At 41.8% G+C, this 17,498-nt stretch overlaps 1 protein-coding gene across 1 annotated transcript in view; it reads right to left on the bottom strand.

Annotated features, from left to right (window-relative positions):
- Positions 1-17,498, bottom strand: part of VAV3 (vav guanine nucleotide exchange factor 3) — a 1,144,177-nt gene that overhangs the window by 191,655 nt on the left and 935,024 nt on the right. Inside the window, exon 21 of the mRNA XM_069232407.1 lies at positions 10,453-10,518. Coding sequence (XP_069088508.1) covers positions 10,453-10,518 — 66 coding nt within the window. The remainder of the gene's footprint in view (positions 1-10,452; positions 10,519-17,498) is intronic.

The following is a 17,498-nucleotide window of genomic DNA, read 5'->3' as shown; positions in this document are numbered from 1 at the left end:
TATATAGGCTTTTGCCGAAACGCGTAGGCCAGGTCTCTTTATGTGGCACCTCGCACTTTATAATTATGGAATAAAGAAAACCCCTTTAATAGCAAATTTGTGTACCAGATTGTGCCATTTTTCTGGATTCGCCCGAAGGTGAAGGTTTTGTACTGGGGCTGGAGATATATATATATATATATATATATGTGCGACAGTGCTGGGCAGGGAGGACCCTGTACTGCCCATGTGCCCATGCCAAGTGCATGGGCAGTGCAGGGCCCCCCTGTGGCCCCCTGAACCTGTTCTCCACCAGTCTCTTCATGGCAGTGTTACCGCCATGAAGAGGCTGGTGAAGAACGAGGTCAAAATCCACATGGCAGCCCTTCTCTGGCGGATTATGATCTCCACCACCTCCAGACTGCCGGGATACAAGATCCTGGCAGAGCCGACAGTTTCCTGCTGGTCGGACTGCAAGGGTTGTTATGTGGCGGTCCAGACTGCCACAGCGAGTGTAGCAGTCGTAAAACCTCCACACTCATAAAGAGGCCCCAAGTGTCTAGTAGCATCCCGACCTTTGAAGATCATGTAGTTCTATGGACTTATAGATTATGTTTTCATAATTTGGAAAGAGGATGTTGACTCTGCTAAGACATTATTTAGGGAACTCAATCTCAACCCTTTTAATCTACAATTTACAGGTAAAACTGACAAACACAAAACAAAATTCCTGGATGTGGAGGTTTTTGTAGACAAGGTTAAAATCATTACTAGAGTACATCACAAACAGACTGCAGGCTTATTGTTTGCCACTAGTGCACGTCCTAAAAGCCTTGTATACAGCATCCCTATTGGTGAATTACTCAGGGCCAAAAGACTTTGTAGCACTGTGTCTGAATTTGAATTAGAGAAACAGGCTATGCATGACAGATTCAAGGAAAGAGGATACAGTGAGAAGATCAGTCGACAGGCCACTGACCAGGTGAATTCTGTGGACAGAACACAGTTATTTTGTCCACAGAGCTTGCCCTCATAAATTGAAGAAACAATTCAGTTTATTACTGCATTTTCCCAACAGGCATCTCAAATTCGTAAAATATTCAGCAATTATTCGGATATACTCAAAACAGATTATCACATTACCATATTTATTCACAGTACACCACAAATCACTTTCCAAAAATTAGTTACTTCTCAGGTCAACAGAGGCAGGGACCAGGCTTTTGTGGGTTTCTTCTGCTGCATAAAGTGTAAAGCTTGTGTGCAAAGTAACAATTGTAGCAAGTTGTGGATTTCATCAAAAATAGATACCATTACATCAATGGAATGTATACACGCAATACTGTATATATTGTCTGATATGCTCTTGTAAGGGAAAGTTTTTTTTTTATTTTTATGTATGGTATCCACTTTCTTTTTAGCATGGTTCTTTTTGGCATGGTACTTTTGGTGAAAAGTTGCGTTTGACCTTGGTTTGTTGACATATTAAGACATGTGTCTATCAGATTATACTTTGTCATACAGTTTGATTTGCTATATTTGGTGTGTTTTTCTGTATACTTCTACAGCCTTGAAAAAGTCACTGGTGTGACAGAACAGGTGTTGTATGTTGTTAACAAGACAGAGCTCCTCGTGATCGCCTCCACCCCTTCTGCCTGGAATCACTTCTGATGACCCACCACTCTGGGTAATGCCACTGCCCCACAGACCATGTGCGCAACCTAGGCATCATCCTAGACAGTCACCCATGCACTCATCACCAGCAAACCGGACTACAGCAACGCACTCTATGCCGGAATCACCCAAAAACTTCAATCAAGACTACAATGAGTCCAGAATGCAACAGCCAGACTCATCCTGGACATCCCCCAACACAGCCACATCTCCTCCCACCTCTGAGATCTACACTGGCTTCCAGTCAAAAATGCATCACATACAAACTCCTGATCCACACCTTCAAGGCACTGCACAATATAGGACCGGCATACCTTAACCACCGCCTCACCTTTTACGTACCCCACAGACGTCTCAGTTTCTCCACAAATCCATGATTGAATGATTGATTGTTGGAAATTTGGTTAAGTGGAAGAAATGATTATGCTACATAAAATAAAGGAATTAAACTTTATTTGGCTTCTTCATTTTCCTTACCACGAAGAGCTTGGACAAATTATTGGACATTGGTGGGCATTTGGTACTTTCTGTATATATACTGTACAGTGGATCCTTCGGGCAACACTGACTACCAGCCCTTTGGCAGTAGGGCCTACATTTCAAATTGCACCGAGGATTTTGCTATTTGTTGCATATTTATTTGACCATTACTTTGCATGCGAACTAAATATGGAAGTGCAATTGTAATACCACTACTGCCATCTCTAATATTGCACTAACGAGATATGTTGTCTCAATTGTATTGTCCTCATTCGATTCATTTTTATTTGGGATAGTTATTTGTGAGAAATGTTTTTCATCCTCACTACTATTGAATGAGCAATGAGGTTTTGTTTAACAGGAATGCAGCAAAATGAATGTATACAAAATGAGAAGTGGCATGCCTTTTTAAAGTACAATAGTAGAAATTATCTAGAGGCACTTGTAAAAAAAAATTAGAACACAGTTAATAGCCATAGGATCAATGCTGAGATAATATGCAAAGCAATATTAACTTTGCTGCATCAGTTGCTATTGTACTGTTGTGAGTGCACAAGCACAATACATTGCTCATATCCTGCGTTGTTCTTGAATTGGGAAGCACTCACACTTATTTAGCACTAAGCAAACTGTAGTGAATATGATTCAAGAAATGCAATAGCAACCCACTCAGCCATGTTTCTTAAACGATTAGAGAGGACAGGTATGGATTCTGTGATATATTATCAGGTCCTATCATCTAAAAAGCTCTAGTAGGAATGGTGTTAACAGTGCTTCAATATCAACATATTTTTTGTAGAATAATGTATCAAATGGTAATAGAAAGTAGTCATATTCATGGCTAATTGTTTTAATCTAACACTATGTGAAATTTACTGGGCAAACTCCATGCTGTCCTCCCCCCACTGCTTTGGGGAAGGTCACTATGGACTCCTCCTTTCCCCTACATACACATCCATATAATTTATTTAGTGGGCTAAGCGCAATGACACCTCACTTTCTACACTGCACAAATGAGACAATGGGGCCATACTTGCTGTCATATTATTTACTGTGCTCCAGGTGAAAGAGGATATAGTGTGATCTCTGCTTATTCCCTGAAAATCGTGACATACTCTTCTCTTCAATGTGACAGCCCAGTCACTATGCACCGGCCAAAGTGCAACGTCTCATATACAGGACCATTCTCTATGTGCACAGTGTGGTCCTAAACTCATGAGCACTGTAGCACTTACAGGCAAAAAGAGAACACTTCAATGAAGGGTAAAAGAACTTTGTATCAACTTGAGGGAGCATGTGAAAAAATTAATGCTAAATGAATGAATAAAAGAATCAATCAAGCAAGCAATGAACTTTCATTCATACATAAAGCAACTGTGAAAACCTAGTCACCTCAAGGTGGTTGCTGGAAGGGTGACAAGTAGTGTGTGGAGGATTCTGAAAAGCACGCTTGAGTTTTGCTCTGAAGGCGAGGAGCTTACTTACGTACTGTGTCTATTGTTGCATAACTTCGATCCTTGGGCTGCAAAGCCTATGCCTCCTTTGATCTCTACATGTGTTAAGCCAGATAAGTGCAGTTATGGACATGGATTCTATGTGTCCTTTTAAAAAGCCTCCCGAATTAGGGGCCAGATGTAGGAAGCCTTTTGCGCCTCGCAAACGGCGAAAAACGCAGTTTGCGAGGCGCAAAAGGCCTAACGCGATGCACAACCACAAATTGCGAGTCGGTACCGACTCGCAATTTGAGGCTGCGACTCACAAATAGGAAGGGGAAGAGGAACTCTTCCCTGCTGCTGTGACAGAAGATCTTCCCGAAGGGACAGTCTGATTGGAGGATCAATGGCCATGCTCAAAAGGTTGGGATACCAGAATCTTTGTGCTTATTCCGGTGCCACATGAATGACTGCTACCCAGTCGTTCTTGATCTTCTTAAGAACTGTGGGCAGAAGTGGTATGGGTGGAAAGGCGTAAAGGAGGCCTCAGCTCCACTTGTGACAAAAAGTGTCACTGTGCACCTGCCGCCTTGGAAACTCCAATGCCCAAAACTGAGGACATTGCCTGTTCTCTGTGAAGGTGACCAGATCTAATCAAACCTCTCCCCACTGCTGAAAGAGACTTTGTGCCATCTCCAGATGGAGATGCCATTCATGATCGACCAGGAGTTGTTGGCTCAATTCATCTGTTGTGATGTTCTGAGAGCCCACCAGGTGTTGAACCCCGAGGGAAATGTCCTGATGTCCCAGCCATGTCTAGAGGCACAGAGCCTCCTGACAAAGAGTCCACGACCCCATCCTGCCCTGCTTGTTGCAATACCACATAGCGGTGGGGTGTCTGTGAAGACCTGCAGTACTTGCCCTTTGAGAGAGGGAAGAAATGCTTTTAATGCCAGTCTGATTGCCCTGAGACTGATGTGGAGCCCGGACTCTGCCTGAGACCAGATGCCTCTGATCTCCACCTCTCCCTGGTATCTGCCCCATTCCAGGAATGACAAATCTGTCACTACTGTCAGATCTGTTTGGGAAGGGAGAGGGATCCTCCTCTGATCCAGTCGCAGTTCATAAGCCACCACTGAAGATCTTGCATGATTCCCTTCCACATCTGGACAATTTTGGAGAGATTCCCCTGATACTGCGATCACTGGAACTTCAGGTCTCACTACAGAGCCTGCATATGCTACCTGGCATGTGTCACCAACAGGATACAAGAGGCCATGAGGCTTACCAGCCTCAGAGTCATTTTCACCAAAATCCAGGATAGAGGCTGAAACATTGGTATCATAGCCTGAATATCCTGGACTCGCTGCTTGGGAGGATATGTCCGAAACTGCGCCATGTCCAGAACAGCTCCGATGAAAGGGAGCCCCTGAGAAGGAGTCAGTTGTGACTTCCTCATGTTTATAGTGAACCCCAGCAAATGCAGGAGGTCCGCCGTAGCCTGGAGGTGGGAGACTACAGCCTGGGGCGAGCCCGCCTTCAACAGCCATTCGTTGAGTTAGGGGAAGACTGAAACCCCTGACCTGCTCAGATGAGTTGCGACCACCACCAGCACTTTGGTGAATACCCAAGGGGTGCTAGTAAGGCCAAAGGGGAGCTACATAAATTGAAAATATTCTTGGCCTACAGTGAACCGCAAGTAACATCTGTGGGCAGGCAAGACCTGAATATGTAAGTAGGTGGCTTGCAAGTCCAACGCTACCATCCAGTTTCCTGGGTCCAGGGCAGATAGAACCTGAGCTAGAGTGAGCAATTTGAACTTCTCCTTCCTGAGGAAGAGATTGAGGGACCAGAGGTCTAGGATAGGGTGGAGGCCCATGTCCTTTTTGGGCACAAGAAAGTAACGGGAATAACAACCATGACTTACTTCTGGCACAGGGACCACCTCTATGGCTTCCTTGGCCATGAGAGTCATAACCTCCTCGAGGAGAAGTGCCAAGTGATCCTCTGTCATCCCACTGTAGGATAGTGGCATTGATGAAGGAGTAGTCTCAAAAGTGAGGGAGTAGCCCCTCTGGACAATTTGTTAAACCCACATGTCTAACTTGATGGACTGCCAGCGAGAAAGGTGATGGCAAATCCTGCCTCCGACAGGTCCCTGATGGGTGAAGCATCACACTAGGAAGGTATTGAGTCTGCTTTGGGGGGTTGTGGATTGACTGGATTGCTGGCTCCCTGGTCCACAAAGACATTGGATCCCTTGTCCCCGGCCACAGAGAGGTTGGGCAGCATGCACATCACAGTGGCTGGAGGGAAACAGACATAGTGGGATGTCCCTTCCACAGGGGTGAAAAACATAATGAGGGGGTCAAGGGGCATCTGCGAGGCCCAGGGACCTGGCCATAGCCCGGGACTCCTTAAAAGCTTGAGCGCCGTATCTGCTTTGTCTCCAAAAAAACAGTGCCATCAGAGGGCATGCCCATAAAAGTGGTTTGGACATCCCCCAAAAAGACAGACGTCCTCAACCAAGCGTGGTCACATCCAACCCACATCGTATTGTGAACTTAGCTGCATCTCTTTCAACATCAACAGCTTGGCAGAGAATGGCCCAGGCCTCCTCAGGGACCTGTGGCAGCACCTGCACAAGCATGTCCCATAAAGTATGGGTGTGGTAGCCCAAAAGACACGGGGTGTTTACTGACTGCAATGCTAGGCTGGAGGAAGAAAACATCTTCTTCCCAATCTGACCAACCTCTTGGATTCCCTATCCAGGGGTGCAGAAGGGAATGCACCTGGGGACGTGGAGGCTTGGATGACCAAGTTCTCAGGTCATTTGGAGGTGGACTATGCTAGGTTTGCACCAGGACATCAGTGAGGGCTTCATTAAAGGGTAAAAGGAGTTCAGAAGAGGAAGCCCCTGGCTGAAGCACAGCTGTCAGCAGGCCAGTCCTGACTGCCACCGAAGGCAGCTCGTGGCCCAGGACCTGGGCTAGTCTCTGCACCACCATGGAGTAGGACGCCCCCTCCGCCAGAGCCACGGTTGGGGAAGAAAGCATACCAGTATCAGGGAAAGGGTCCAGACCACAAGCCTCACCTGTCTGCCAATCCAGGAGATCTTCAAGCTGGTATTCCAAAGGGTCCATCGACCCCTCCCAATCCTCACAGTACCCCAAACCAAGAAAATAAGGGTCAGGATCGAACCTAGGGAGCAAGATCCCTGTCAAAGTCTGAATCATTGTTGCGCGACACTGGTACGGCTCTGTGTTGGAGTCGGCAATGAAGATTGCGCTCAACGCCAACTATGGGCATGGGCGGCATCAGGAGCGTCGACATCAAACCCGGCATCGACGAAGAACGAGTTGGTACGACCGACGGCGGTTCAGATCAAGGAATGGATCCCTGTTTCTCCCCTGGAGCCACCCATGCAGAACCCGAGGGGACCCATGCTGACTCCATGGGGCCCGGAGGAGCTCTGGGGGAGTCGCACTGCCCAAATATGAGGCACATGGCCTCATGAACTCATGGAGTTGGGCAGGGGCGCTCTGCTGCCCAGGAACTCGGGGAGATGCAGACACAGGTTTGGAGGACAGAGGCCTGGAACAACAATGCTCCTTTTCCCACTTCACGTCGGCCCCAAAAAAACTCTTTAACTTCTTCTTCTGCCTCAACCTACCCAACTGTCCAGAGGACGTGGGATGGCGAAGAATGGGGGCGATGCAACCATTCTCGGGACCTTCCTCTCCACCGAGATCAGAGCAGAGTTGAGCCGCAAGCACCATTCGGGACCACTCCCTCGAAGATTCATGGCCCAGCACTCAGAGCACAACTTCGGGTTGTGCTCCAAACACCACAAGCACACAAGGTGCAGATCTGTCACAGACGTCACCTGATGACAGGATCCGCACGGCTTGAATCTGGCCTTGCATGATTTCATCTCAATGTTGAACAAAATTAGTCAAAAAGTGACTGTGGGGTAGCTCTGCTTTAGATCTACACTTGGCTGGCGCTGAAAGAAAAAAACTCATGTCAGCGCAAAGGAGTGCTGCCTATATAGGTCCCGTGATGTCATATCCAGCACACACAATGGTGACGATGGACACGGAGCTGACAGATGTCACATAACGGCACACAGGGGTACCTCTCAAGAAAAGTCTACAGATCCAGACTGACGTCTGGGGAAATTCTAAGGTAAGGAACTACAAGTCTCTATCGGATTGAGAATTTCAGTTAACCATAGCCCTGCTTCTCAACAGTAGCAGACAGCGTAAGAAGTGAGGTTCTATCCTTAAAAATGATTCAGAAGAGAGAGTTAGCAAAGAGAAAGGATTATATATTTTAAAGTTATGTGACTGATCTGTCGTTAAGTTACAATACACTCTTGTTTTGTAATTATTCACCTGAGTTGCAACAATAGCCTACATAGGGTTCTGCTCCCATAAAATGATAACATCTCTTGTTATGGTGCGGACAAGAGTAGATTTGGGATGTATTTATTGATGCTTCAGGTGTTTGTTGCATGAGGAGCCCATATGATTTAATTTTTCAGTTAACATTGTTGATATAGTACTCTATGATCTGATTAACCATCAAACTCTGGGCTCCCCAATGTCCAACACAACAATGAGAATCTAGGCAGTATTGTTTGCAATAAAAGATTAATCTTGTATTAATGAATGTTTTCTAAGACATGATTTTAACTTTAGATTTCATCCCTAGATTGCAGAACACCTCCAGTTGTGCATGTTCACCAAGACTAACCTGAAGCTTTAGAGAGATCAGTACTATGCATTTTACCTAATCAAAAGAATAAGACACCCAACTTAGATTACTTTGGAGTCCGTCACTATTAAGCAATGTGTGGTGAGGTGGTTAGAATATGCATGTGTCACTTGGAATCGTGTGGCATCGTGAGAGTGATGTCATGCCATTCCAGGCGACAGATGGGTGGAGGTGACGGTTGGTTGCGGTGCTGTGCCCCTCTTCTACAGGAGTAATACTTGTTTATAAATGGAATAAATATCTTCTTTTACAACGCTTCACTTCGACTCATTTCACAATGTTCAGACTTCAGGGCCATTTTATTACTGAACAAACAATGGGCACGCTAGTCCCATAATTCACTCACAGTCTAGTATAACTCTGTGTGCTAGCCAGGCCCCTCTGCATATCCTGCCAAAACAAGCAGTGTAGGAACATAACAAAACTTCAATAGTTAAAGGAATATCCCACCCCCTTCAAGACTCAGATGATAGATTTGCCTTGCTCAGAACTTGTGCCTGAAATTAGACTTTTATAGGTTCTGAGAGCATATTATGATTTACTTATTTCACCCTGTTTGCAGGCAATAACTATGGTCCCTCAACCTAAAATTTGGGTTCTGCACGACTTCCCTGTGTTACCTTGGCCCTCAAGCCTTAAAGCAAGTTCTATGACAAGCTGCAATGTGTGATATATACGGTCGAGAAAATGGAATATATTTTCCTAGAAGGACAACCCGAGACATAGCTGAGTGGTGCTAGGGCATAAAAGATATGAAAGGCCACAAGTCACTTTGGGAAAGATAACATTTTGAGGCAGTGGGAAAATATTTTAGAAATAAGGTAAAAGTTGAGATCCTAATAATGGTCCAAAAGACCCATGGTCTGTACAATGCAAATATGCCCCCTGGATTTCAAGCAGACATGACATACTGCAGACTATTCCAAGGAACACCGAATACATGAACATACATGATTAAAGGACGGTTTAATAACAGAAGGTAAGAGCGAGGAATAGAGACATATTAAAATAACCGCCACCTCCACTTTGTTCTCTGGCTATCGCAGTGCCTAATTTGAGCTGGTGGTTGAAGGTGGGGCCCCCTGGCACTCATTTTGAATAACCAACAAATACTTCTCCTCATGAAACTTTGACCCACACAAAAGGAGGAGAGGGGTTGGAAGAGAAAGATGGAAACACAGTGACAAAGGAGAAAAGAGAGGACGATAAAGAACCTGTAAGAGTGAAATAAAGTGTCAGAAGCAGTACATAGGTAGATGAAAGAGGCATGGGGTGGAATTAATACTACGCACAATGTACTGCAGCCCCGACATCAGTCAGCACCAGCTGCGGGCTTCTGAGAAACACTTACGGCACCTTCATTATTTTACAAACTAAGCACTGACTATCTTATGTGTAGATTACAATTTAGAAAACCGTTTGAATTTGATTCTGAGGGAATCATGTAAGCAAACAAGAATCTCATAAAAGGAAACATGTTTTATATTGGTGAACGCGAACTCATTTACACCTTAAATATGTAAATAAATATGGTTTGTGAATCCTTCCCGATAACAAATCGCCTCAGTGCTCCTTTCAATATTATGATAACACCTCTTCCTTTGAAGCAGCATTTAAGAGAGCAGAGTAGACAGGCTAAAATACAAATTAGAAACCAGGAGACGATGTGGAGATTCACGTTTTGCATACCAGTTAGAGTGTAAAATCGGTCTTTAACACAGATTAGCACGGAAGGGACACCGTAAAACCGTGCAGTGCCTTCCTCTGAAGTAAGAATGCTCCTTACAAAGTGGATTTGGTACGCAGGTTTGCATTTTTTCCGTCACAATCTCTAGTCAGTTTCATTTGCTAAATTCCCCAAAGTACAATTTGTTTCTTGTGTGTTTCCATAGGACATTCGCAGCTCTGATATTCCAAGAAATAACGATCTTATCAGTGAAAATTACATGTAGCAGAGAAGGCAGGTACACAGAAGGATTGCAGAAATAAAATGACTCCCTGAAGGCGGAATTAATAACAAACCTGATGCGAACCAGGCAGTCTTCGTTTATATCAGGTTCTTAGGGCAACAGTTACAGAGACAAAACAATGACACATTACTACTTACGCAAGGACAAGGCTTAACTGCATCACAAGGGAAACAGCCAACTTCCCAAGTTCCTAAATGTCGACCCTAGAATAGGCAGGAATAAAAGCATTAAATGCAGTCTGAAATACGTGTGCAAATGAGATCTGAATACAACATAATGGGATTTGACTTTGGGACGAGAAGCTAAGCACTGAGGGTGGAGTATAATTCTGTACAAACATACGTAAACATTGGACAGGACACTTTGAGATACACCTACACTATAATAATTTATATTATAACATGGCCTGGTTGCTACGCCAGTCTCGCTTGCATTTTTACATCACAGAACAGTGTTGCGAAAAATGAAGTGTAATACCTGGTGCATCTAATTAAAAGAGCCTGCACCACCTATCATTCATGCTTTAAAAAATAGTAATAAAATCGTTTGATTCTCACCCTAGGACTAGATCATTTATTGAACAAAGAAGAAACATCTGCAAAATGCCTATGTCTTCTGAACTACTACAAACATTAGTAAGCACTGGTAAAGCCAATATGTCTAGCATTATTCTGTCAAAGCTTGTAAAAACTGGCATTCAGAAATGCTGCTTACATGCATTGCAATCACAGTTGCTGCTTATCACATTAAAGCCTACCCAATGGGATTGGAGGGGGGAAAAATAAGCAACAGGACTGTTTATGTATAGGATGTATGGAAATAATAGAATTGAATGTGTCAAACAGTGTTGATGGATATGGGCCCTATTAAATAGGGTCAATTTACACATGAGTAAACCTACACTCATTATATTATTCTTATTTTTTTTAAACTAAATTTACTGCTTTGGCTATTCATAATTTCCAAATGTAAATTAAGTACAACGTTTACACTTATATTTCCACACCTTGAAACAGGGTATGAGGCCAGTGTAAGCAAGATACTATAGCTGAAAAGAAGCCAAAACAGTTCAGCACAGACTGGCAGTAGTTTCGCACCACACATGGCCAACCACTCGTACAGCAACATCCTCCCATAAAAACTAATGGAGGCAAGGACTTAAAATAGAACCCCTTAGCAAATAATGTTAAAATAAATTAATTTACCTCAACATATATATAAATCTAAATTAATGTTAGTAAATTATATGTAAATAAAAATAATTTATGATGCAAAATGTTAGAATTTTTTCAAATTTGAAAATAAAAGTAAGTTTATTTTAAAAAAGGAAAATCGATTAATTTCAGTGAATTCTACATGTTTTGTAATTTTCATTACATTAATTTAACCATATTTATTTATTTTGAAGATTTATTAAAAAAACATCTACAGTAAAAAGTTAATGTTACATATTGTGTCTTACAAATTACAAAACGCTATGTGTAGAATAATTTAAATTAATGTAACATTTTTTTTTAAATATTCAAGTTACAAGTAGTTTGAAATTTCAAAAGGTTATTAAAATATATTTCTTATAATAACATTTATTTTGTATGTATATCATTTTTGACATTAAATTAAAATGTTTTTTTTTTTTTGGGGGAGTTCTATTTTTAGTTCCTGCCTCCATTATCGTCTATGAAAGGATCTGCAGTAACAGTAGTTGGCATGTGTTGCCTTATACTTGCAAAGGGTCAGAGCTAGGGAACTTTTGTTTAGTGTCCCTTTTTGTCTATGGTAACTTTAGAAGTGCAGTTTGTGAACAGCAATAGGTTTAATCTTTTGTGGTTTGGTGTCTGTCCCTTTCTGAACCCTTCATTAGCCTCCCATAATCAACTCCTCCCTCCTCCCTTAACCCCTCCCACTTAGTATTAAGTATTGTCCTTTTTTCCAGCCATTTTCTTGGCCTTGCCCACAGTAGTAAAATTACATGCATGAGGATCTCCCTATAGAAAGGCAGGAGAGGTAGAGAGAGGGGGAGACTTCCACTCATAGGTTTGTGAATCTCATTTTGCAGTACTTAAACAGCACTACTGTACTGCATATACTAAACAATACAGTTTATGAATTGGCTCCCTAGTGCTCTTATCAGACATAAAATAGTCCCCTATGCTTTACAATGGAAGCACTTCCTGAGGAGGGCATGCTACACAAAATAAGCAACAGCATAAAGTGAAAGGGTAAGACTCTCTGGATGGAGCCAGAGCCTACTCTGTGAATATTTGAAATACCTTGTAACAGTATGTCTTACAGATATCTGTCATGTCAAGCCAGACCTAAAACGTCAGTGAGACCATAAGGGTATGGAGAACACCCATGGTACTGCTTACATTACTCTAGCCAGCCAATACATTACTGTGGCCCATGATGATAAAAAAATGGTCACTAGGTGCTGGTTACATATAAGTAATCTTTCCTATATCAGAGGTTATACCTCTTTCTCAGCTCTTTGAAATAGATGAACAAACAAAGAACACAAAATTAGGTATATACTTGTGCATATTAAGCCCTGCGATATGCACATGCAACCAAAAAGCACAATGGGATGCTCTAAAAGGTTAATGTAGGTCTTGGTGTAAAGAGATCCTGCTCCTCGGCTTATCTTGATACTGTATCTAAACATTTCCAGGCTTTAATATTTAGTGGTGGGTGGCTTGGACCACAAAGTCATCAGTCCTACGTATTTGTATCAAATCATTGCTATGGCTGTTCCTCTGTTTATTGTGGACTGTAATTTTGCTGTAACCTGATCATTTGGATGTTTCCTCTCTATTCAGCCTAGCTGACAACAAAAAAGTGCACCAGAACTGTTGCAAAGTCAAGGTGAGGTGAAAAAAGATTTTCCTGGGACATTCATACCAATGAGTAGAATAAAAATGGGCTGCCAGTACGTTGCCTCCCAATCCATTGTAAACTGGCTGCTGTACCATCGTGCAGGGAACATATACCAGTGTGTTGGTGCCCCATAATGGCATGCATGATGGAAAAACTACAGATTTCTGGTCAGTGCAAATTCAAAGCCAGTTTGAACAACATGGTCTTGCTCAAGATTCATTGTGAAAGGAGCAAAAACTGGCCTAAAGTTTGAGAACCTAAGTTCTTCTGTTGCTACCTAGTTCAACATGCACACACCGTAAATGAAAGCAACAATTAATACAACAAAGAGATAGTAATGACACTGCTGCTTAGCTTGAATTTAAAAAGAGCTACAAGCATTTCTGAAATTTGAAGGGAAGGACAATTATTTGTTTATTCAACTAAACTAGTGGTGTCTCAAGAACAACTTGGCTGTTGGTGTCAGTGGGAGTCTGCTTCCCTCCCCTCAGTTTCCTAGTAAAGGCATAAATCTTTAAACCTCGATCTCACTGCAGCAGCCAGTCGTGAACTTAACCACTGGCAAATGAAGTTCATGGAACCAAGTGATTCAAGGTATTTTAAAAATTCTCAAAAGGAAAACAAAATGTCACTCCTTTAACAAAACAGCAGAGTTTGGTTTACCCACATGCATTTCAGTTACATGTTTTAAAATAACAAAGTCTTAAAAATTACTATTTTATCTCATTGGTAAAGAAACAAACTGTATTATTACGGGTGAAGAACAAAAAAAGCACACCTTCAATATGCATGATATAAAGTCCTGGAAAGTAATTATGGTTTTAATTCAGCTATTGGTGATGAAGAGGGTGTGATGAAGATCAAGAAGCCACCACAATGCTGTGCCGACACAATAATCTTTTTAAGTACTTTGGTTGCATATAAGCTATTTCTTATGTTATTTTTGGACTAAACATTTTGAATGATGTATCTAGTCCAATGGATGATGAATTATATAAACAAATGTCAATAGCATTTTCTGTGTATTTTATTAATTATTTATGAGATTCTAAATATTGTAATTAAAGCATAATTAGTTACTTTTGATATTGAAGTTATATCTGTTGTTCTTGGGTTGATAAGTAAGTATCCACATAGCGAAAGACTGGATTTTAACAAGTCTAAGAGCAAAACATTTTGTATTGGTTTGCCCCTTCTGTAATTACCACTCTTCTTGCAGGCAGACGCACTCTCAAGGTTTTAGCCTTTGCCACCATGTAATATGCTCCTTGACTCAACTACCTCTAGCTCCAATACTCTGGTAATCCTTCAGCACTTTCCTTTACAGACTATTGTGAAGTACCTTTTTCAATGGCCTCTGGATCGGCTTCTATTACTAGGTCTTCATACATTTGGACCTAAGAAATATAGACGTGGGTCAAAAGTTACTTCTGAAAATTTGACTAAGGCTCTGCAAAGCCTTCCATCCACTTTTGACCATGACATTCATTCAAAGGTAGACCAGTTTAACAATTAGATCACCCAAAATTGTTTAATTGTATGGCTCTCTTACAAATAAAAGCATCCTTTTAGAGAAGGCCTGTTTGCCCCTCTGCATAGAAATAAGCTTAATTGACCTAACCATCAATGCAAAACGCTGATAAGGGGATGGAGAATTGACTAACCCCAGCCCAGAAACAAGCTCATTTGTAAGCGCTTTAGAAGAGCTTAAAATCTATAAGAAACTTTGAAGGAGAGCTTGCACAGTTTATTATGCAGCTGCCATTCAAGAAGCACATCATTCACATAGTGAAGTTTGAAAGTTGTGAAGTCCTTTTCTCACTGTTTTAATCTCTCATCTTTTTGTTCTTCACCAGAACTCTGTGGTTCAATTCCTTAAATTTTTTATGGACTTTATTAAAGATGTTCAGCATTTTTTACTCGCAAAGGCTTATTTTTAAGGATGCCACTAAATGAACAGCAATTTCTACAAGGGCTGCTTTGATGTTATATGAGTTTGGTTATATGAGTTTAGAAGTACTTTTGTTTCATATTCATTTTACCAAATCTAGTTGCCTAGATGTCCCTCTGCCGCTTGGATCCTGAGCTGACATAATTGCTTCTCATCTTTTGCCTCAATGTACTGAGTCGTAGTCTCTTTTAGCCTTCCTCAGAGCATGGAAAGAGGCACTGTTTATCCCATTGCTAAAAAAGCTACCAGACGATCCAGCAGTAATTGTGCTTTATTGCCTTATTTCTTTATTCCCACTTCCAGCTAAAAGTCTGGAAAAGGATGCATTTGTTGAATAAAATCATATTTTGGATGACTCATAGGCTGGTTTCTTTGTGCTTCATATTACTGGTGTTCACTTTACTTGCTTTTATTGATAGCATCTGGATAATACTTGACAAAGGTGACTATGCAGCTTTAAGTCTCCTTGACTTAAGAGCAGCCTTTGACTCGGTTTCTAGTAACATCCTTTGTCAAAGGTTCCATTAGAGAGGCCTCTGGGCTAAAGTGCTGGCTTGAACCCTTTCCTGTTTGAAAGGTAATACTCAGTCTATTTTGTTACCTTATCTTTCCAAGTCCAGGTTTATTAGATGTGGAGTCCACAGGGTTCCCCACTTAGCCCTGTGCCTTTTATTCTCCTAGTGTGGTTCTTCAAAAATGTTAGATTTTTCTCATAGTTCATATTCCAATGACTCACAAATTGTGGTCTCATTTAAAGATAGTGTGTTGGCCAACTCAGCTAACTTCCTTGTTTGTCTTACCACTCTCGGCAATTGAATGAGACATTGATTAATGCTAAATAGAGACAAGACTGTGCTGTTTTGCTTTGGGGGTGTCACTGTTATTTGGTCTCCTTTTTGTTGGTCATCTGCAGTTGGAAAAGCTCCAGTGCATAAAGAAGCTGTAAAAGGCTAGGTATTATATGTGGATTATTCTTAATCTTTTGAAAAAAAAATTAGGACTCAGACAGCTATGTGCTTTTACTATCTATGAATGCACCAGATAGTACTTCCTTTACTGCCTCCAGAGCTGTCACACCATGGTCCATGCAGGCATCATATCAAATGCTGATAACAGCAACTCTCTGTACTTGGTGGTGCCACATGGTTCTTTGCATCATCTACAAATTATCCAAAACATTGAAGCACGACTATTACTCAAGCTTCCTCCTTGCCATTCTGTGTCACTCCTTCTTAGAAACTTACATTGTCTGCTTGAAATGTGTATTTTAAAACTCCTTGCATTGCACACTGTGCTTTCGATAAAGCTAGCACAGTTTTCATTCAATGTAGAGTTATATTTTACTTGCAATAGAGGACTCTCCAGTCTGGAGATACTTTTCTTCACATTGTACCCCAAATCTAACACTCCAGATGTGGAGGCAGATCATTTTTCTACCTTGCTCCAAGGCTTTGGAATTCTCTAATAGCTCTCTTCAAAAATCAAATCACTTTAAATTCCAAAAGGGTTTAAAAACGTTGCCTTTTCCATTGATTTGGTGCATACGTTCTAGCTTTCTAGTACCAGGACATTCTTTTGGATAACAAGTGCACTGCACAAATTCAATGCCTTGTCAGGATCTCCCTGAAGTGGAATATAGTTGACCCAAAACTGGTTGTGCCCATATTAGGGCTCAAATCTCAAGTAGGTAGGAAACAAACATGTACATCCCTTACTGCTATAAACTTTCAGCTTCGTAGCTTTGTAAATATCAAGGGCATGATTAGGACCTTGGTGGAGGGGATTACTCTGTCCCAAAATTGACGGATATCCTGCCTGCCATTTCACAAGTTCCAGAGACTGTAATGGAACCTGTAATACAGCAGGCGGGTTATCCGTCATGCTTGGGATGGAGTAATCCCCTCCATCAAGGTTGTAATCAGGCCCCAAGAGTTATATTAACTCAAAAGATGAATCAGGAAACTGAGCTATTTTTTATCATCTACTTTTAAATTGAGATTGTTAACGTATTCTTCATTTTGGGTGCTTTGTTTAAACAAAAAAAATCCTATTCTTGTAATCCTCCCTTAATGAAGGAAGACAACATTCCACATTTCACACGTCAATTGTATAGAGCACATGGCATTCACGATATTAACAAAAACACGAAAAAACTTCAAACTACAAATTTCGTTTTGGCAATCAAGGAAGTAATTGGGAGCCTGAAACCTCATTAATTAACAATGGTTAGCTGTCCCAATGGACAAGTTACTTACTTTCGGTAACGCCTTATTTTGTAGAGACAATGGTGGTCATTCCGAACACAGCAGTAATGACCCCCACGCCGGCAGTGGCGGTCATTACCACAGACGGTATGGC

This window comes from Pleurodeles waltl, chromosome 4_2 (genome assembly GCF_031143425.1).
Source record: "Pleurodeles waltl isolate 20211129_DDA chromosome 4_2, aPleWal1.hap1.20221129, whole genome shotgun sequence".
In the NCBI taxonomy this organism is placed as follows: Eukaryota; Metazoa; Chordata; class Amphibia; order Caudata; family Salamandridae; genus Pleurodeles; species Pleurodeles waltl.
Note: the sequence above shows the minus strand (reverse complement) of the source record. Positions and strands in the feature narration are given on the sequence as shown.